Source organism: Hyperoodon ampullatus (genome assembly GCF_949752795.1).
Source record: "Hyperoodon ampullatus genome assembly, chromosome: 5".
Lineage (NCBI taxonomy): Eukaryota > Metazoa > Chordata > Mammalia > Artiodactyla > Ziphiidae > Hyperoodon > Hyperoodon ampullatus.
In genome coordinates this window covers 20,646,795-20,669,155 of record NC_136918.1, presented here as the reverse complement: position 1 = coordinate 20,669,155, position 22,361 = coordinate 20,646,795, and the positions used below count along the sequence as shown (strand labels likewise).

The following is a 22,361-nucleotide window of genomic DNA, read 5'->3' as shown; positions in this document are numbered from 1 at the left end:
CTGGCAGGAGGGGCAAAATAGGAAATGTGCTCATACGGCTCCTGAGGAGAAACGCTGTTCCTTGCAGTGACTTTAGAAATATTTCTGATGTGTCCTCGACATTCTGCTAGTGTAGGAGAGCAACACTTGCCACCCCAAAATGTCTCTTTGGTATGAGGATTATTTTGACCTGAAAACAAATCAAAGCCCAAAAGACTCAGGAAGAGACTTTGATCTGCCCTCTAACTGCCTAAAAATTTTTTAGATAGAGGTCCTGTTCCTGGAATAGAGCCATCACCAGAGGTAAGTTCAAAGAATATGGGCCAGGTGTGGTGGGAGAAACTTGACAGAGCCCAGAGATCAGAGTCCACTCTGTATTCCATTGTCTCAGCATGACCCAGAGAACAAGTATTTACCAAACATTTGCTTTTCCATCTCCCTGTGAATGGCCCTCCTCCCCTTTGAAGTCTCCAGCCACTACCCCAACCTCCTTTTGTCTTTAGCTGAAGATGGTATTTAAGGTGAGGGATTCAGCCATCTTGGCAAGTTACTCAGTTTTCCTGGGTCTCTCCCATGTATACCTGTTATTAAACTTTGTTTGACTTTTCTCCTGTTAATCTGTCTCATGTCAATTTAATTCTTAGACCAGCCAGAAGATCCTAGAAGGGTAGAGGAAAATTTCTCCCTCCCTTGTAATAGCAAATATGGCAGTAAATTTTATGCATTAACAGCTTATAATTATTAAAATTATTAAATTTCAATTGTTATAAAAATTAACATATTTTCAGGTCTCATTTGTTCAATTATGAACTTCTGATTTAGTGATGGTATACTCGCATGGACTTTAATGGGTAATAACAAATAATATGCAAATTGCTGGTTCTGGACTCAGGCACAATGCTAATAATGAAATACAAAAGGTGCCAATTCAAAATGTTTTTTTTTTAATTATTATATTACAGAGGAAAGGAACTAGATACAGGAAACTAATGTTTCAGATAGCAACAGATCTCAGAAGTAGGACACAGACAAATGAAGTTTTACCCATCTCATGTTTATTGCTTTTGTAAAAATAAATGTCACACCTTTTGTTTTAGTGATTTTTCTGCTCTTCTGTTACATTACTTTGAGGGGGTTTAAGATTGCACTTTGATTAATGTTTGTAACTTTCCAGCAGAGAGGGTTTTACATATTAAAATGTCCACTGTGAATTACACCTTCACGAAAATAGGTAGCTGTTTATGACCACAGGACACTCAAATAAAATTAGAATTATGGGTTAGGTTCACAGAGCACTAGTGTGTAGTGCTTGCCTTTTCTTCCTTGAGATCTTTCACAGTGCGTCCTCAGACTACCCCTGGGTAATTACCCAGATTCAAAAGTACAGGGCACTTTGTCCCTGGGAATGATCAGAACTTGAGATACTGTGATTGGATCATTACATCTTAAAGTGATGATAACAGCTACAGACTCAATGTCTAATATTTGTGGTCAATCATGAAATATTTCACTATGTTACTATAAAAGCTAAATTAATAGGACAAAGAAAATATTTTTCAAAGTAAATGGTGATGTAACAAAATATGTAAGTTCTTTTGATTTGGATGCAGCCTCAAAGTTTCAGGAGAAGCTTTCATTTATGGAAAACAGACAAATCTGACCCTGAATAGCAGAATAGAAAAGAGAAATTGCACAACTAAAGAGAAAACCAAGTATCCACTAACATAATGGATAGTGCAGGTTATCTGAAGATACCTTTAAAGTATGGAGGCCAGACACGAGCATCTCCTAGAGCAGGTATTGAACCTGAGAGATGGAGCAGATATCACCCTGTTTTTTGAATTCTCTTCCTGCCTCCGGTATGTGTGTAGGAGTATGGGTGTGTGTGGTATAAAGTGAAGGGTGGGGAAGCAAGAAGTAAGCAAACTTTATTTTAAATTTCTGAGACATAATTTTGTCAGGTAATCTTATTCTTGTTTTGGGGCACTTACAGTAGGACAAAGGGCCACTATAATCAGCATGGCCCTCGAAGCTGAACTAACAATGTAGCTGGGAAATATAAATGAAATACCCTTGAGAGGGGGACCAGGTGTGTTTCTCTTCTATCTCTTATTACCCTGAAGAACCTAAGTGGTGATGAGATGAAAGCACAGAGACATCATTTTTACTGCAGGGAAGAAAAGCAGAAGCCTACAGACTGATCTGATAGCCTTATGGATATAATAAACCCACTGGATTGCAAAGGCACCTGGAATAAAACTTCTTTTGCTCACTCATGTGCAACTTTAAAAATTTAAGCAACAAAATCATTAATGGCCCTTTCCCTGAAAGCATTCAATTTCTTAGCATCTTGTGGCCTCGAAGCAACTCCTTTGAAATCAGCAGTACAATACATTGGTTTTCTCTGTCTTCCTCAAGTACTTCTGGAAAGAAGAATTCTCATTTTGTAATTGCAGTTGCCACTATAATGCTTTACATTTATTAATATTCCCTCATCAAAACTTCAAGGTTTTCTATATATTTTCATTCACCTTTCAAACCATACGAATAAGATAGATGACACCTCTAATTTTCAGGTGTAGAAACTAAGGCACATCATAGCTCAAACTCTTTCCTATTTACAGACTTAGCAATACAACTGGGAAAAGGATATATAAACTAGGGAGAACGAGGACCCTCTCATCTTCCAATCAAATCCCCTATTTCTAACATGTTGATCTGCATCAAACATAAAATTTCATCACAAAAATGAATGCCATTTCCTTGCCATCCTCTTTTAAAATGAAAGTGCTCATTTTTAGACTGCTTCACATTTAGGGCTGCCCCTTTCCCTAACAAACTTTAGGATGCTGGCCTCTACGGCACCCTGAAGTCTCATCATGACCAGATCGGAACAACAATAGCTACTGTTTAATGAACACCTAAGTTACGTGGCAAGCACATTACACAATACACAACACAATGACCCACAAGGCAAAAGTAAATGCTATTATCCTCAGTTTATAAAGGAATCATTGAGGCTCAGAGGTATTATGTAGGTTGTCTAAGTTCACACAGCAAATAAGTGGCAGAGGAAGAATCTTACCTCAGGACTGCGCACTCCCTCTAGCCCCCACCTCCCATCACCGCCCCCGACTCCAGAGCACAAGCTCTTTCCACTGCTCCCTAAGGTACAATATTTTACCCAAAGGCGAAAGCATGGTAGGACCAAAGAGCCTATTCCACTGTTCACTGCTGTTGCATAAGAGTTGTTTACATGACTGAAGTACTCTGACTCACCTGATCCTCTGAGAGGTGAGAGCCAGGACTCCTATGCTGACATGACATTTCAACAGAAAGCAACACAAATCACTACTCTAATTTTCTTCCTAGAAGTCATCAGTTGGTTGTGTGTGGTTCTAAGTTTGGCAGCAAGACTCCATCTTTTTAGTCTTCAATAACTCTATATGGGTGTACATGCACGCACGTGTGTCCTCATGTGGGGGGGGGGGGGGGGGGGGGGGGGGGGGCGGGGGGGGGGTATGGGCCAAATTCAGAGAAATGCCCAATTTGGAACATATATGGGTGGGTGGATTTTTTCTATCAGAATTTTCTTTTGGTACTTATTCTCCTGGTTAAGAATAACCTTGTGATCTTTCAGGAAAGAATTGAAAGCTCTTACATCCTGTATAACCCTTAGCAATGATATAACGTGATGTTATAAGTCCATTGTTGTCTATCTCATTAGACAGTGACTCCATGAAGGCAGGGATGTTCCATGTTTTGTTCTTTTTTAAAATTTTGGTAAGAACACTCACCATGAGGTCTATCCTCTTGACACATTTTAAGTGTACAATACATTATTGTTGACTTTAGGTATGATGCTATACCTTATTAATCTTGCTTAACTGAATTTTTATGCCTGTTGATGAACAACTCCTCATTTCCTCCTTCCCTCAGCTCCCGGTAATCATGATTCTCTCCTTTGATTTTATGAATTTGGCTATTTTAGATACCTCATATAAGTGGAATCATGCAGTATTTATTTTTCTGTGTCCGGCTTATTTCACTTAGCATAATGTTCTTAAGTTCATCCATGTTGTTGCATACTGCAGAATCTCCTTCTTAAAGGCTGAGTAGTATTCCATTTCGTATATAGACCACGTTTTCTTTCACCTTTCATCTGTCGATGGAAACAAGTTGTTGCCACATCCTAGCTAACATGAATGGTGCTGCAATGAACATGGGAGTGCTAATCTCTCTCTGAGATCCTGATTTCAATTCTTTTGGCTATATGCCCAGAAGTGGGATTACTGGGTCATGTGGTTCTATATCTAATTTTTTGAAGAACTTCCATATTGTTCTCCATAGCTACTGCACCCTTTTGCATTCCCACCATTTGTGCAAGGGTTCAAATTTCTCGATATCATCACCAACACTTTTTGTCTTTTTTTTTTTAAAAAAAAAACAATATGCAATCCTAACGGTAGTGATGTGATAACTCATTGGGGTTTTGATTTGCATTTTCTTGATGATTAGTGATGTTGAACATCTTTTCATATACCTGGTGGCCATTTGTATGTCTTCTTTGGAGAAACGTCTATTCAAATTCTTAGCTCATTTTTTAATTGGGTTATTAGTTTTTTTGGTATTGAATTGTAGGAGTGACATATATTTTGGAGATTAACCCCTTACCAGATATGCGATTTGCAAATATTTTCTACCATTCCTTAGGTTGCCTTTTCATTTCTTCTACTGTGCAGAAGCTTTTAATCTCAATGTAGTCCCAATTGTGTATTTCATATTTTGTTCTTAATAGCATCTCTAGGGCTTAGCACAGTGTTGAGAACATGATAGGCACTCAATACATATTTGGGTCTTGGCATATCAGTGGGTCCTTCCAAGCCCCAAGAGTACTGGCCCTTCTCATCCTTGGGACCCTGGGAGGGTGGAGGGCACTAAGCCTACGTGTTATGCAGGCTGTAGAGAGCCATGGAAACTGGAAGTCATGTACTATCTGGACATTGCCCTCTCAAGAGGGTTCACTGGTATAAAGTTCTAGACTTCTTTTGCAAAGTTCTCCCTGTTTAAACCTTTTAACTTTTATCTTCCCTCCCTACCTCTTCTTCCCCCTCTGAAAACAAAACCCTGCTTGGGTGCTAATTAAAATGCAGAAATGTTTTTACTGGTAAAATGTATTTTGCTTATAACCCAAAAACATGTTGAAAAATTGCATAGTCTGTTGGCCTAATGGGAATCTAAAAGATGGAACTCTAACATTTTAATCTATTATAATATGTGTAGAACATGGGCACACCAGGGCAGATACTGCCATAGGGAATTAGAGTGACTTGTCCAAGTTTAGTTTATCTGTTATTCTGTCTTTCTGGCTGAGAGTACTTGATGAGCCGAATAATCTGTCTTGTGTATCTTCCCCATACATCTACATTATGAAGAGTCACTTGTGTCCCAAGTCTCCAGCAGTCTGCGTGCCCACTCTGGACAGGTCCTATCAACTCTCCACCTGTGTGCCATTTCATTTACCCACATAAGTCCTCTATAACTATTCTTCTTTAAGTTCAATGATACAGACTTAGTTACAAGATTGAGTCTAGAAACATTAGTGAAGGGTAAATATCAGAAGAGATATTTTAGAAAGAAGTGAGGTGCTTCCCTACCTACCAAGAATATGTTTTTTTCCTCTTGGGTCACTTGATGTGGAGAAGCCAGGGAGTAAAACATCCTGGCTCTTGTCAAAACTTCACAGTAAGGGCCAAAAAATTTTAGTGCTGGAAAGAACCTTAGAGATGTTATGAAGTCTAAATCAACCTGCTCATGTTATAAATAAGGAAACTTCATGGCTTTTAAAAGGCCACAGATAGTAACTGGCAGAACTGAGACAGGAAAAAGTGACAGTAACTCACGGCAGTGGCAAAACTATGGTGGTCCCAGCCACCCTGCTATTTTTGGTGGTGTTGGCCTTTCAGGAAGAACCACATAAAGCCACAGCTGTTGGGCTGCCAACCTCAGTACCACCACTTATTTCAGGGGCTTGCAAACATTCAATTAGCCCAGATTAGAAAAGACAGCAGACTTGAAGCAATGAAGGAGAAGACAGAAATGAACCAATCATTTTGTCTGGTTTTGTTTTAACTGAATCCTCTGTTCACCTCAATATTAATTTAAATGCTGACATGTTGTTTCCAGGGAATGTTTTACTAATAAGTAAAGGTTTAATTGTGGTTTAAAAAATAGTGTTATCTTAGCACTTTGTTGTCTTGTAATAGCACCAACCAACTCTGCTTTCTATCAGCTTTCATTGCTGGTCACCTGCCTCTTCTACTAGATTACAAGCTATGAGTCTTACGCATTACTTTATCCTTACTCATTACTTTACTGTGCCATATCCTTAGCACAGTGCTTTGCACACTGTAGCTGCTGGATAAAATGTTTATTGAGCTGGCTGCTGTTAATGTCAGCTTGTTTTTATTTTGATGTACAACAGCAGGAAAGAAGCAGCAATGAAATAAGTCTTCGTAGTTTACAAAATGCAACTCCACATGCTCAATGGTCATAATTTACAAACACTGGCACTATCTGTCCCAACTGTATTACAGAAAATTCTGTCCTGAGAAACTAACAAGATAATATCAAGTCTAAAAATAAGAAAAGGAATTCATTTTATTTTGTTCTTGTGCATTGTTTCTTTTCAGAGCTTTACGTTTGTTCCATGGAGTCTAAGTGAATAATCATGTTACTGGAAGTAAATCATTTTAGATATATCACTAAGTAATTTGGCCAATGGATATTACAGTCTCAATTTAACATTATTACTGTTTGATAACATGATGTGTTTGAAACTCTTTACAAACTGTCATTAAGTCCCCAGAGAACATGATGTTTGAGATAATTTTGGAAACACAAGCTAGGCACTCAGAAACCACATGAGCCAAGAGCCTTTTAAATTTAAATCTTTGTCCTTTACAGTCGCCAGGGGCTCAAATGGGCAGAAGTCCTTTTAGCCAGATGATTAACTCAGGCATATCACATGCAGACTCCCTGACCTCCTTAAGTTTTTGAATTTTTAAGCAGAGAGAACAGCAGAGATCATGTTGGACATCTTCACCAACAATCATGGTGAAATGCTTGGATGTGTCAACATTTACTTTAGTAAATTTACTGAGTTCACTTTATAAGCATTATTACAAACTGGCAATTTTACCAATCATTCACTCCATCATCATTGAGGGAAGGTTGACATTCTGCTCATCAATGTTCAATCTCTGGTGACACAAATACACGGTTTCTGCTTTCAACAAGGCCTAGTCCAGCTAAATGTAATCAGATGTACTGGTGCTGTGACTAAAATGTGTGTAAGGGATAGCACAGGGACAAGATGAAGAGGATCATGTAAGGGGGTGCTATGAGTAAGGAGATAATGCTCAAGTTGAATCACACCATGTGTTGGTTTCTGTTAAATGAACAGGGCAGAAAGGGTGGCCCTGGTAAGGGATAAGGAGGAGGAAGAGATGCAGCGATGACTTTACAGTAATTCCTACAGGTGGAGATTTGGGGCAATGCTGTGGGGTAGGGTGACTCTAAAGGAATTCTGGAGTGCTGTTACAGGGAGGTACGCAGAGCCCTGTACACGCTTCATGAGATGGGCAAAACAAACGTATGGAAAGGTTTTCATCAGAAAATGACATGATTCAATTTGTGTCTGTAAAAGCTCTCTAAGGCAGTAGCATGGAGAGTTAGCTGAAGGACTGTGAGATGATTGATGATAAGATTAGGAAAATATTATCATCACTCTGGTGAACAATGAGAAATGTCTGAATTAGGGCATGGCAATGGAGATGGTTAAGATGGAGATCCACACCCCCTCATGCCTATTAAATATTTAATTAGCAGCTGGTGGATGTAAACTTTTTTTTTTTTTTGGATGGGATTTGAAGTAGGTATCACTGTAGATATCAGAGATGATAGAAAGGGATTGGTCTAGGATGATGAACCCCTGGTTTCTGTCTTGGTAGCAATAAGATAGAAGTTGGAAACTAGGGGGATCAAGGGAGAAAGATGGTAAGTTTTTGCTCAAAAAGGCAAATGCTGTGTTTGTAGGGTCAATGGAACACCTGCATGGAGATGTTTCACTGACAGCTAGACATTTGGATCTGGAGCGCAGCAAACAGACCTGGGCCAGATACATGTATTCAGTGGTCATAATGATAGTAGAAGATGCAAATAAGTATACGAGTTTGCCCGGTGAGAGCATGTGGAGTGAGAAAAGAAAAAGTCCTGAAGTTTACTATTTGGTTAATTGACTGAATTTATTTAAATTAGTTGCTGCCTTGAAAATTTAATGCATCATCATTTCTCTATAATACCCTACAATATAACCCTACTATAATCAATAGCTTTTCTCGTCTCTGTCTCATCTACTGTGGATATGGACACTTGTTTGTCCTGCAAGACCCTAGGAGTGAGGACTTGAGCATCTGAAAATGTAATTCTCTGTGTTAACTGCAGGTTACATGAATAAAGTAGAAGCAATAGATGTTATCTGCCTGAACATACACAGTGAGGACTTGAACTTGATGCTATATAAAAAAGGAAAGAAAACATAGTGACTTTATTGCTATTAAGCAGGTACAAATTAAGTCAAAAACTTTCACTATAAGAAAACTCAATAAAATAGAAGAACTTTTATTATGTTGTAATCTACAGGGTACAGTCCTAATGATTTAATGCAATCACTGTCAAAAGTACTTCCAATATTTTGGAAGACAAACACTACATTTTAAAGCTAAATTGCCAAATTAAAGACATCACCTTGTAAAAAAATTTCACAAAATTGAATATGAGCAAGTATGAGTCAACACAAAAAGGAACAAACACTAAAGAAGGGGTTCTGACTTGAGAAGGGGGCGTGGGACTTAAAAAGAATACCAATACCTGGGTCCCCACCTACAGGTATGTACATCACAATCTAGGGTGGTGTAGAGCTGGGGAATCAGTACTATTTCTTTTTTTTGGAACTTTATTTATTTTTTATACAGCAGGTTCTTATTAGTTATCTATTTTATACATATTAGTGTATACATGTCAATCCTAATCTCCCAATTCATCCCACCACACCCCCACCCTGCCACTTTCCCCCCTTGCTGTCCATACGTCTGTTCTCTATATCTGTGTCTCTGTTTCTGCCCCAGGTGACTCTAAAGTGCAGCCTGAGTTTTGAACTCTTGTACTCAGCCTACAGGTAGAAGATGGGGAAGGAAGAAAATCTAGCCTGGTATGGCAGAGAAGACCTTATACGTCATATTGCACTTGTGATTAACAGTACTACTGAGCTATGCATGCTACTGAGCAAATATTCATTTAAATATTGTATACAATTGTCACTTTCGATTATCTATAGTAAAGAGAAAAAGACTCAGAGAAAGTCAACACATATGGTAAAAAGGAATGAAAACTGCACACCATATTACAAAATGATTATGGAGCTGGGACTACATTAACTTCTAAAGAAAACATCAAGCAATAATTCAACAACTATTTTTAAAATTATGAAGACATCTTCTGGTGTCAGGTGGGTGCAGGTTATATTATCTATTTTCAGAAAGAATATTCAATGATATTTGTATGTAGATATTTTACTCAGTGCTAACAACCATTAAGTGTAACTATATGTAGTTTTAAAGAAATAAAAATATTCAGACTTATAAGGATTCTCAGATTATAAATTTTCCCACAGGATATTATTTTTGATGACTTTTTGTTTGTTTCTAGAGATAGGACTGACAACCGATTATAACACAAACCATACGTGCCCATTCTCCATCTTTCTTTCCCACCTGGGACACTAAACATTCTGTGACATTTGCTGTCTCATTTTTAGCACCAGACAATGTAACATTTGCTCCAGTGTAAATATAGAGGTCAGCAAAAGAAATCAATCTCTATTTCAGGGTACCTTAAGGGCTCAAAATGTCGTACAGGGATTGAAATAAACTGCATTTCCATATTAGGAATTTTGTCCAACCTGGACTTGGTTTACTAATAGAAGAGTCCTGTTATCAAATAGTCCTTCTGCACTTTGTACCTTTCTTGGCACATTTTCCTCCTGGTGATACAGTTTATTATAACACATCTTTCACACCCTCTGCTGTTGTCATGTAATGTAATACAATCAAAGTTCACCTTTGATTCTCCCAGTTCCCAGTGACACCTGGACTTGGTATGGTATTGTGTCAGTTACCACAAAAATCAAATTAGTATATTTACTTTTCACTTGCTCACTCATTCATTAATTTAGTTTTAACTGAAAACCTCCTATGTGTTCAGCACTGTGTTGAATGGTCCCTTGCTCTCTAGGAGCTAAAAGGACAAGCAATTCTAGGGATTTAAGTGCATAAACACTTATGTTGATAAATATGTTAGACACATCCATTTAACTGAAAAATGAACATTAAACTAATAGTTACTACAATGTACTAATGCCACTAGTAAGCAGAGATTAAGAGCATTTGAAAACTACGAATGAGAGTGATTCCTGATATCTCATATTTGGCTACCACAAGGTTGACAGAAGTGTTACCTGGAGCAATCTAGGAAGGGCATGGAGTTGCAGGATGATGGACTGATAGAAAACAGGTGGGGCTGAGGGCAGGTGATAATGCTGAGTACAGTAATACAGCCTCAGAGAAGGCTTGAAGGAGCTATGGATTACTTAGGCTAAGGTGTTCTTGAGAGCCCTGTCCACAAACAAAGTAGAGGGGATAGACAATAATATGAGAAGAAACCAAAGGTAGTCTAAGGACACCTTAATGAAAAAAGTTTAAATTTTGATTAAATCCCTGACTCATCTTTAGTATATTCTTAGATGCTCTTAGAAGTACTCAATAGAAAGAGAACATTACACCTTTTAACATTATTCTAAGTCAGGTTCTTTCTCTTAATCCAACAAAGGCCCTCTTCTGAATGAACATATTAGAAAACTGGAATATACATACTCATCCTTGTCCACCTTTTCTCGAAGCTTCTTTAGCTGTTTATTTTGGCTGAACTTCAAGTTTTGAATTATGTTCTCAAAGTATTCGTCTTCCTTGTAGCTCAACTATATTAATTTAAAAGATTTGGGGAAAAATATTAAAACCGGTATCTTCAAAGTTTTTGCTAAATAACATTAAGAGGTATTTTCTTAAATTCTATCACTTAATAAAGTTAACAGAGAACATTAAAACTTGCCAAAGAAAAGTTAAGTTCCAACTAGCTTAGTTCTATATTACAGGTCACTGCTGTGCTGGCTGAATCACTACTTCAGTCTATTCTTTTGTAATTAATCAAATGAAACTAAATGTTAAACAAGCTTTTCTATATTCATATTAATCCTTACAGGACAGACAAGATAAAAGCATTCATATTTAGTACCTACTATGTTATAAGAACTTCATATATCACATTTTTTAATCCCCATAATAATCTTATGAAGATGGGCTGTTACCACCATTTTAAAGCTGAGGAGACTGAAGCACAATTAAGTCACTTGCTCAAGTTAATGAGTGATGGAGCTGAGATTTGAACCCTAGCAGTCTGACTTTGAGTTTATGCTCTTAGCCAGCTAGTGAGAGGTGTAGCTGAGATTTGAACCCAAGCAATTCAGCTGTGAGACTATGTGCTCAGCCACTAGACTCCTGCCACAAGGGCCCTGGGGACTCACATGCTACAGCCAGCTCATTTTATAAAAAGTCAAGCTTTTCTGCAAGTGGAAAAAGAAAAGAGGACACTGTGCCTTGCAAACTCCCGTGTTGCGCTAGTAATCAACAGATTAGGAATCGCTATCATCCCCAGATCTAGGCAAGGGTCACCTTGTCACCAGGGTTTCAAGTAGTTGTGGTGACTGCAAGGTTAACAACAGGACCTTTAGCTGAGTCTGAAATCAATACTGTAGTGACTTCAATCAACTCTGTTTTCTTTTCATTGTTACATTACCAAAGGGGAATAAAATAGTTCCCCATTCTCAAATAGTAGATTTTCTTTCAAATAGAGAAGGCATGACCTGGTTTACCCAGTGGAGGAATAATTAGAAAGTGGAAGGAAAGCTGAAGATTTGACTTTTCAGGCATGTATAAAATGAGATAAGAAGCCTGAGTACTGCCTGTTCATCACTTAAATGTCTATGTCTTAATGCTCTTTAAAAAACACCAGATTTTTATCACTACTCTTAAAATGGAATATATGGAAAGCAAAATAACAAAACCAAATACAGACCAGCCCATGAAACAATGGGTTAAAACTAAAACAAACATAGTTCTGGCTTCAGTGTTAAAGGCTTACTATCAACATAATAAGACCTCTGGGTGTAGGCTATTTCACATAATTTCTGGCCCCCCTCATAGCTAGAAATGACATTGCCACCAGCCCCAGGCATCATCAGTGCAGTCTTTATAAAGACTTACCTCAAGGTATTCATTATTCAGTTTGTTGTCATTTGAAATAATGTCATCAGGATAGCCGATCCTTTCTTTAATTGCTAAGGCCTATGAAGATTAGAATATTGAATGTGAGCATGATTATGAACTTTCAAATGCAAGCATTATAATTTGCCCTTGACAACAGTTGAATAACCTGATCCATACTGTTTACAAGATGAGTATCTGACAACGTTTAAACAGAGATCTTTGCACTGGCTTTTCCCTGGAGTTCACAATAAACAAAAAATAGTTCTGAAATTTAGCTTCTAATACCCTATTCTCATAGGCTGCAGCTTTCCCAGGAAAACCAAAATGAAAACTGACAAGTCATTGTTCCACATGTATTGTACTTTTATGAACTTTTTCTCTGAAAGGCTTTTTTCTTCAATTTTACAGGAGGGGTAATATTTAGAACTTCCATTCTAGCAGCTTATAATTATCTTTCCACTTCACTGATTTGGCTGAGAAAACAGACGTGGGCTTACAGGTTTAATGCTAATATTCTTCCTAAATATTGGTTCCTGGAGTTGTTATGTTCTCCTTTGGTCTCCAGAGCTAGTGTACCTAACTTCCCGCAGTTAAATGAATGGCATTAGTTAAACAAATAGAAAACAGAGTTTTCCTTGTTATACCGTCTCATATTTACCACTACCTTACTACTATTTCTATTTTTATTATTTTAAAATTGTTAGCTTATTGTAATTATTTCATCAGTACCACTTGTTTACTACTTGCTATTTTTATTTCTCTCATTTTTCTCAAAGATAGTTGACTTTTGATTTTATCATATCACATTGCTCTTAAATAATTTAACTAGTTTAATATTTTCATGGGATATTAAGCTTGCATCTCTGAATTATTTGTTTTACCATCAAATGGATGTGGTTTTGTTACAAATCTGTTTCATAAGCCTAGGATTTCCCCAGTGGATCAGACAGATGTGTCACTAAATCAGTTTGGCCAAGCCCATTTCCTTTCCATACCATCAGCCCATAATGAATCATCTCCCTCTCAATGGCACTTTATTTTCTAGAAGATATTTCCCCAAAAGGTGCTCTAAGGGATACAAAATCTACAGAAATAGGAAGTAATACATGAAAAGGATATATTGTCAAATATTTGGCGTAAATACTGTGACAAAAACGTTAAGCAGGCTTCTTCATTGAAAGACTACTTAGAGTTTAAAATTAAGTAATTGTAAGTGTCCAACGGGATGAATTAATTTGTCTATTTATTCATTCAATTTGTCTTCAAGGGTATACAACAAGCCACGTACTTTGTAAGGGGCTGAGGATACAATGCTAGGCAAAAAATTTCTACCCCTGGAGAGTTTACTATAAAGGTCAATGGTAGGCAATAAAATGAATATTAACTCTCAAGTGTGATGTATGGTGCCATAAGATCACACCCTATAGGTATATAACCTAGTCGAGGGTGGGATCAGAGAAGCCTTCCTGCAGGAAATATTTCCTGAACTCTTTTTGACCATGGGAATCTTTCATAGAGCTACTTGGCAGGTCCAGAGTTTCATGACACCACCTTGGGAAATGATTACCTAGAACAATTTGATTGGCTACATCAAATAGTACCATGTTGTGATAGCTAGAACATGAAAGGAGCAAATCCAGCCTGAACTTCTGAGGACCTACAGAATGATGGAAAGATAGCTATACTGGGGTGCCAAATTCTAGACCTGACCCACTCAGGGCTCTGTGATAGCTGAAAAAGATAATCCTTCCATGTGATCTAATCCTGAAAGAGAACTAGACTACAGCTTGATTCTCTTATTATAATAGATTTATGGACTCTTTCTGTGTTAGTTCAAAGAATGGTCTGTTCTTCCTGTTACCCTAACTACAGAGGAATAATCAGGCTGCATGTGAATACTGCTCATAAACACATACAGTTTTCACTGGACATGTTCCTTTTAGGTTTATATAGTTATCAACACAATGACATAGTAAATTTAAACCTGAGATTTCCTTAGACATCTCACTTTTATTCTAATGCAAGATACTAAGAGTCCCAATAAAAGGTGCACAATGGGGGTAAATAAGAATAGTTATAAAAAGCTCCTTCAACATCCCTCTAACTGTAGGTCACCTTATAGTACTCAAATAATGCACTACCTTACATTTGCTTGAATAGAAATTTAGTATTTTTCTCCCTAGGTCATTAAAAAAAAAAAACTAAATAGTGCATGCTTAAAAAAAATTTAGCTAGAAATTTACATGAAAGATTAGGGGATATTTTTACATATTGGTAGAGGTCTTTTAAATATTTTTCATAAAAGGAGGAAAAATATGAACCACTGATAATATCTTTTAATGCTTTCTGGTTCACACAAGATTTTCCTCTTGTTTTGTGAAGACTTCCTTTAAAAAAAAAAAAAAAAAGGAAAATTGGAGATCTTTCAAAGTTTGGAGCCAAACATGGAGAGTAGGAGCTAGTTACAAAGAGATAATAAAAGATGAAAATCATAGAAAAAAAATCTTCATCCATGAAAAGTGTTCCTGGAAACATTACATCTTGAAGGAGCTTCCTTTTATTTTATGCAATCTTTGAATACTATGTTTTCCCCAAATTTCTTAAAAGCTAATCTTTTCCTATAGATTTTTCTTTGATAATTCACCCGGCCTTGCTCTTTACCTTTTCTTCAGCTTTCTTTTTCGTTTCAGCATCCATCCAAGTAAGGTCATCTAAAGTCTGAATAAAAACTTTCCGGATCTGTGCAATTAAATCCTCAACCTTAAACCAAAAGAGCAGAAGGCAAATTTAGGCCATGAATTAATTTTTTCTAAAACAAATTAAAAAAAAAATAGAGCTATAAGCTGTCTTTATGTGATTCAATGATATGTTAATAAATGTAAATTTATAAACAAACTGGTGATCTAAACAAATGGATATATGTGGGTAATTATATTTTTAAAGCAACACTGCTACTATCAACACTAATGATTAAATAGGTCTTAATGCATACATTAATAAAAATCATCTTCAGAATGTATGGTTTCCATTATCATGAAAGATGAACTAACATGAAATACTGTCATTACCATTAGTAGTTTAGTTAAGCATGAGGTAGCATTTCAATAGATTCTTTCACCATGTCTTTAAGTTCCCTTGTCTTCATTTCAGTAACAATAAAAAATAAAGTACATGTCTTACACTTCAAATAAACCCTGGTTTACTTTCTGTTTTTTAAGAAAATACTAATTCTTAGTCAATTTTGATAACAGAAGAGATTACAAATGACTATATCATTAGAACATGTGACTGGGTATTGTGAATACATTGCTTCTGGAAAATGGACAATTGGTTTTGGGTTAAACAATATTAGGATCAGAAACATAACCAGACCCATGGGGGAGGGAGAATAAGATTTATTGGGAAATAATGGCAAATTGTGATTCAGAAGTTCTCTGCCAATTAATAAAATTTTAATGAAATGATTGACTATTGTAATTGCCCATCAGTGCAAACACATGCTGATAGAATATTGTGCAGAAAACATTACCACATGTTTACTGTCTCCAGAAAATGCTGCTTCCACATAGAGCCTTCCCACAGCGTTTTCCATATTCCCATTGACATAGTTTGCACAACGTCTCCAAGTCGCTGTTTCTGATGTTGTGCCATAAAGAGCCTATGGGAGAGAAAAAGTAAAGGAAATGGCATTTGACCAGGAGTCAATGGCCAAAGCGTGGTAAGAGCACAAATTTCATAGGACTCTGTTCTTTATGTCTCCTAAATTCTTGCAATATTCATTGCTTCTCCTCACATGTCAGGATGTCCTTGCATAGGATAAAATGTAATCCAATTGAATTATTACTTGCTATGATCTGGAAATAAGGTATATTTTCAGTAGCACGTCCTAGAAAAACTGTTGGCTATTGCAAGTTAATATCTTTCTAGACAGGGTTAGAAAAAAAACCCTCTCCACCAAACAAACAAAATAACACTGTTGTCACTGTATAAACATAAATGTGAAGTAATATTCAATAAATGTAACGGGAGAGATCTGGTATACAAGAAAACACATTCCTGTTTTCTAAAGTTTTTGCTGAAGTTCCAGTACTTAGAAGAACTGCATGTGTACAAATTTAAGAACCAATAAAGGGATTAACTTACGGAAGGGAAATTTAGCAAAACACCATTTTTACATTCTCTAATTTAAAAAATATGTCTACATTTTCTTTTAAAGGGTAAAAACTAAAAATTTCAATCAATCAGGGAGTTATTTCCTTTCCAGGACACCAACCAATACATTTGTGAGAATTTCTCCTTCCTCAATCCCTCCTGCCCTCTCCCCTCACAATAGGACGAAAATGATGATTCTTTAAATAATGCAGGTACAGTCTAATAAAAGGTCTTAAGGCTATCTCCAGGTAGGTATATTCTCAGGGGATTGTCCACATCAATGTAGTCCAACTGTCTCAATGTCTAGTATCTTATAATCACCAGAAAAATCAAATTAATTGAGATAGATACCCCCTGAGATTACTTTGAACACAACAAAAAACCAAGCTAGTATTCTTCCATGAACTGCTCAAATAACCAATACATGCCCTTCCTGGGCAATTCAATCACGGTGCCAGAGTAGACAATCATAGGACCACAGAGCACCCGAAAACTGGCTTTCCTAGACAACATGGCTTAAATACAGGCAGCATACCAAGCATTTGGCATTTTGTCTCTTGGCAAAGTTTACCACTTCTAGTAATGTACATGGCAAGCCTTCATAACCATGGATAGCTTTATGCTTTAAGTCTTAAGAAAAGAGAGATTTTTTCTTCACCTTGCGGAAAGCATTTCTGGACTCCTTGTAGGTTCGGCTGAGGCTGCTTACAAGATCCATTATGAACCGCCAGGACATTAAATTTTGAAGATCTCTGCATAAAAAAACCCACCACCCAGCAACAGAAAAGATGAGGCTGCAAAGCTTCTAAAGAGTGATATTAAATGTAAACTTTGGGGACATGGGCACTCTGACATACCTACCTGGCAGAATATTTGGTAAGAATGAGCTTAAGTTTGGTTAAATATTCTGGAGCATAAACAATCACATCTTCCTCATTTGGAATATTAATATTCACAGTTGACATGATTTCGTTTGTGAAATTTGACCAGCTGAATGGCTGGAAAAAAGCAGGCACAAAAACATTCAGTAATTATGGATTTCTCTTCTTGGTTCCAAGACTCAGTTATGGTTACAGGGTCAGACATGGTTACAGTGTCAGTTGCATCACTATATAATTATCACAATGGTCAGTTTGATATCTGTTTGGGCTTTTTCTCTAATTGCTTCAATCAATTTTTGAATAAAAATTAATTCTGTAGCATAATTATTTAAATAAAAGAATTAAACCAACCATTTAAGAGCAAAAGCTAAGCTTCTAAGTGTAGTGAACATATGCTAGAAATTAGGCTCAGTGTCAAGTTCTTGGTCTAACCAATATGAAAGAAAAAGAAAAAGAAATTTAGCTGTAAACATAAAGTTTCCTAGGTTTATGCAAAAATTTAAATGGGTAAAAAATGTTTATCTCTTAAAGGTGGATATTAATAAACAATCCATTTGAACACAGTAATACATCTCAGTGGAGCTCGTGTTGTAAACGAAAGCACACTGTTGTCCTAGCAGAGGTACAGTAAATGTATAGATACAACACAGATGGTCCAATGAAGATGAACAAAATGTACTTTAAGCTATCAATATCAGGTCTACAGGCATGCAGTTCTCACACTTCGGAAGATGGATCTGGAGTTGCCAGAAGATGGAGTCTTATCTATTATTCTTTAAATGGGAATTGTGGTATTCAACCACCAATGGATATAAGAAAAAACAGCACAAGTGGAGATTATGCAGATCTTGCTGAAATGCCACATTTCAATGTCTGAGAATGTTTAAGATTACCAATATCTTAGACTCTGTAATTTTATATATATATGCCTAGAAGTATATAAATACACTGATCACTTACTAAGTGTGAGACGCTATGTACTTTTCTTGATTTCCTTTGGCAGTTTGGCCCATTATTTCAAAACATATTTATTAAACACTTATTATATTAAAAAGCTCTATGTAAGAAATTCCCAACTCAGTAGGTTATGCCTTTAAAAAGTCCTTGTTTTCAGCAATTAGTGCCAAAGAGAATCCATCACTGAATGTGGTGGTTTGTAGATTTTTCCATGAATGTTGCTTCATTACCTGACTGTGTGCATCAACTAATACACAGAATACATTCATAGCCTTAAAAGAGATTATTAAATACTAGCTAAGGAATTACAACTAAGCAAAAAGATGTCAATTGATGTTTATAAATGGAACCTATAGATTTTTCTGTTTCTTGTGTTCTATTTCTCCATTATTGCTCTGAACACTTCCATAGATGGCCTTGATGAGAACATGGCAAGTTCTATGAATAAATTATCCTTTTTCAGAGTTAAAAAGAAATCTGGTACTTATATTATTTGACTGTCCAAGTCCAATGGCTATATAATGGTCTTTCAGAAGGATTTTTGCTTTTAATGTTTCCAAACCCTTTTCTATGATAATTTCTAATATTACTACATAGCTGCCTTGAAAGGACTTTTACCTTTGAAATTCACTCTAAGTAAATATAAATATAATTATGTCAAATAGTTTTTTTCAAGTCTTTTCATGAAGTCAAATGGTTGATGTCTAAATCCATTTTGATGTTCAATTTATTTCAATAAATAAAAAAATCATTAAATTTTAACAAACTGCATTTTAATATTATAATTTTAGAAATGGCACAATAAGAGAGTACATAAAACTGCTACTTACCTTCCCACCGATCTCTAGTGAAAAGTTATTTTGGATCTGGGCTAATGTCATTTTGTTATAAAGAAGCATTGGATCATTTCGATCTTCAGATTTAGTTGTAGCCTATGGATTTAATTTCTTATCATTATTTTAGGTCAAGAACTCTTTAGAAAAATATAACTATATACAAGGGAAAAAGAAATATGGCATAGGTACAACATAATTATATTTAAGTTCTATTCTGTATTTGTGTTATAATTTATTTTGTCCTATCAAGAAGAAGAGAGAAATATAAGAGATTTTAAGTATATTCAGTAACAATTATCAAGATTTGGCTGCAGTGTCAAGCATAAAATTTTTCGAAAATCTTTTTATATTTTCATAACTGCCAAACCACATCAGCAATATTTACAGGCCTCTTTCCTTCTATGGCTAAATGCGCAACTCAGTTGTGTCTGTGGCTATTTCATATGATAATGACTTTCTTGAATATAGTCATTTCCAGTTTATCTCTCAAATACTCTTTCTCTCACCTACCACCATTCAGTGTCCCAGTTAAAATTCAGACAGGAAAAAGAGTAGAAAAAAGCACAATGATTTCTACAAGAATTTAAAGCAAGTAAGACTTTAGTACATAACACAGGTAGGTGGCAAATTATCTGAAGAGAGTTCTAGCATCTACTTTTGTGACTGTCTGCTCATCTGGCCTAACGAGTTCAGTGTTATCAACAGCATCCAGTATTATTTTTTCCATTGAATCAAAAAAGAAAATTTCAATAACAACTGCCCAACTAGTGGTTGAAAGGAGTAAAAGCAATTTTAAGTGAAAAGAAACAAAATGTAAAAATGGGAATTATTTCTCAAGTGACAACGGCTCCAATTTCCCCTTTAGGTCACTTATTTATTCATTTAAAAATTATGTTTGTAACATCTGCACGCAATAATGTGCTGGACCCTGTTAGAGACACATAGGTGATTCAGGGAGCACTGAGACCCCACTACAATCTCAGAGTGTCAGAGGGGAGAGAAAATGTAGATACAAAGAGTTCTGAGGTAAGATACAACTACTACAGAAGCTGAGGCTGATCAAAGGAGAACACGGTCTTGGAAGGTGCCAGAGGTAAAAACCCAGGGTAATAAACTGTTCTCCTCTAAAAATTCTGTTTCCAACACAGAACCACATGTAACCCATCAAACTGCCATTCATCCAGCTGTAACTCCAAGCAAAGTCTGGTTCTGATTCTAGACTTTTGGTCTCATGTAGCCCCAGGAAAGCCAAAATTGCCCTGAAAGATCTTCAGTCTTCAAGATTCTGATGATAAAGTGACAAGCAGACGGGGATTTAGGAGTGCAGGTTGCTGTCTGCAATGTCAGAGAGCTCTGTGGATCCTAGACTGAAACTGACCGTGAGTTCAATCAATAACCCGGATGCTGTTTACAGAGTTCGCTTGCTTGAGACTGCAGACCCCGTCAGAGAAACTTCAGACAAGAATGTGCCAACTCAGACTCTAAGGATTGACCTGGAACTAGAGGAAACTCAGGAACACACCCTTGGGCTTTGCTGATAAACTCCTCCTCTTGGATCTCCCCTGAGCTAATAAGCAGCCTGACAGTTTGAACTCAGTGATATCGTACTGTAGTGTGGCCATGTTCAGAGGCTAATACTTCTTAGCAAAGGGATAAGAGACAATTTCTGTGGTCACCTTAAACTTTAAAATAAAGTAAAATTGTACATATCAAAACTAAAACAGCTTTGCTGAATAGCTAGCAATCAAGTGTGTCCTGAATCTCAAGGGCATCTCAATAACAGTTTGACTGTAAATAGTTAGGATATTGATGTAATCCACTTATAATAGGTCATTAAGTACATCTAGTTTAATATTTGTCAAATTAAGTATGTCTCCTGGATGTCTGGAACCTGGTTTACTGTAAAATTCCAGTTTTAAAGGTCCTCTTAAAGTCAATGATCCATTACCGAGCTATGCATTTTTATCACTTGGTTAAGGAAATGTACCTTTTACCCTTAAAATACGATAGAGAAGAGAAAGAAATAAAAAGTGGTTGACATTGTTCAGTGTATCAGAGAAAATGTGTTTTACATTGGCAATTTCTTTTTCCAATTCCATAACTTTATTCATTTCCAAAGAAAGCTGTTTTTCATCGACAGGCAGTCCCTTTTCCTGACGAATCAATTTGGCCACAGAAATCATAAAATCCACATATGCTGTACAAGCCTGCAAGAAATAAATGACAGTACATTGTTGAAGAACCTTCTAAATATTCATCACGGCGCTTTAACTTAAAACTTATTTTCAGTTCAGTATTAATTTTTGGTGACAGATAAAGCACAACAAAATAGAAATCCATTCCTGAATCCTAAAAGAAATGAACTGTACAGATTCTCAGAAAGTCAATGTGTCTTTGAATTATAGCAGAATAATAAAGGATCACTCTGAAAGTACTAAGTAACTTATAACCATTTGGTTACGGAGATTTTATAACTTTCAACTTTTAATCAAACAAATTGCTTTAATAAGAATGCAGATGCAAAACATTTGGTAAGCAATAACCTAGTATTTTTTTCTTAAATAATAATAAATTCTTTTGCCAAATTTCCTTTTAACAGGTTTTCTCTGCACACACATATATATATTTTTTCAACTATCCATGAAGAGATGGCCACAAACATATTACATGATCAGGACATTTTTTATTTGTCTTCTCTGGCCAAGCAGTATTTTTTTTTTTAATGAGAATGCGTTCTCATGAGCTCCTCCAACACAAATCTGTGGGTTTTAGTTAATTCCAAAGCTTGCTGTCATTACTGTGAAATTTCTAAGATACCATAGATTTGAATATCAGCTTTCTTCTGAGAACTCAAATTCTTTCCATTTTATCTTCATACACATTTTAACTTTATGAAGATAAGCTATAAACTAGTTTTATTATTGACCTTTTATAGAATATATAAATACCTTATTCAAGTTCAGAGTGGCACTGAACCCAGGGAATTTAATACCACTTTCATAATATTGCTATTTAGCTATTATTTTCTATCAGCAGTTAAAATAAATTACGATCCCACCACATTCAAATTTATTCAAAATTCAAGTCCCAGCACCCGTTTGGTGACATGCAGACAA

General features: G+C 36.2%; 1 protein-coding gene across 1 annotated transcript in view; it reads right to left on the bottom strand.

Moving 5' to 3' along the window:
- The window catches only part of MME (membrane metalloendopeptidase), a gene marked incomplete at its 3' end in the record, with an annotated part of 98,766 nt that overhangs the window by 31,572 nt on the left and 44,833 nt on the right, over window positions 1-22,361 (bottom strand). Inside the window, exons 9-16 of the mRNA XM_079705385.1 lie at window positions 21,318-21,452; window positions 19,240-19,341; window positions 17,433-17,569; window positions 17,230-17,323; window positions 15,949-16,077; window positions 15,081-15,179; window positions 12,417-12,497; window positions 10,971-11,074 (exon numbers count right to left, since the gene is read on the bottom strand). Coding sequence (XP_079561511.1) covers window positions 10,971-11,074; window positions 12,417-12,497; window positions 15,081-15,179; window positions 15,949-16,077; window positions 17,230-17,323; window positions 17,433-17,569; window positions 19,240-19,341; window positions 21,318-21,452 — 881 coding nt within the window. The remainder of the gene's footprint in view (window positions 1-10,970; window positions 11,075-12,416; window positions 12,498-15,080; window positions 15,180-15,948; window positions 16,078-17,229; window positions 17,324-17,432; window positions 17,570-19,239; window positions 19,342-21,317; window positions 21,453-22,361) is intronic.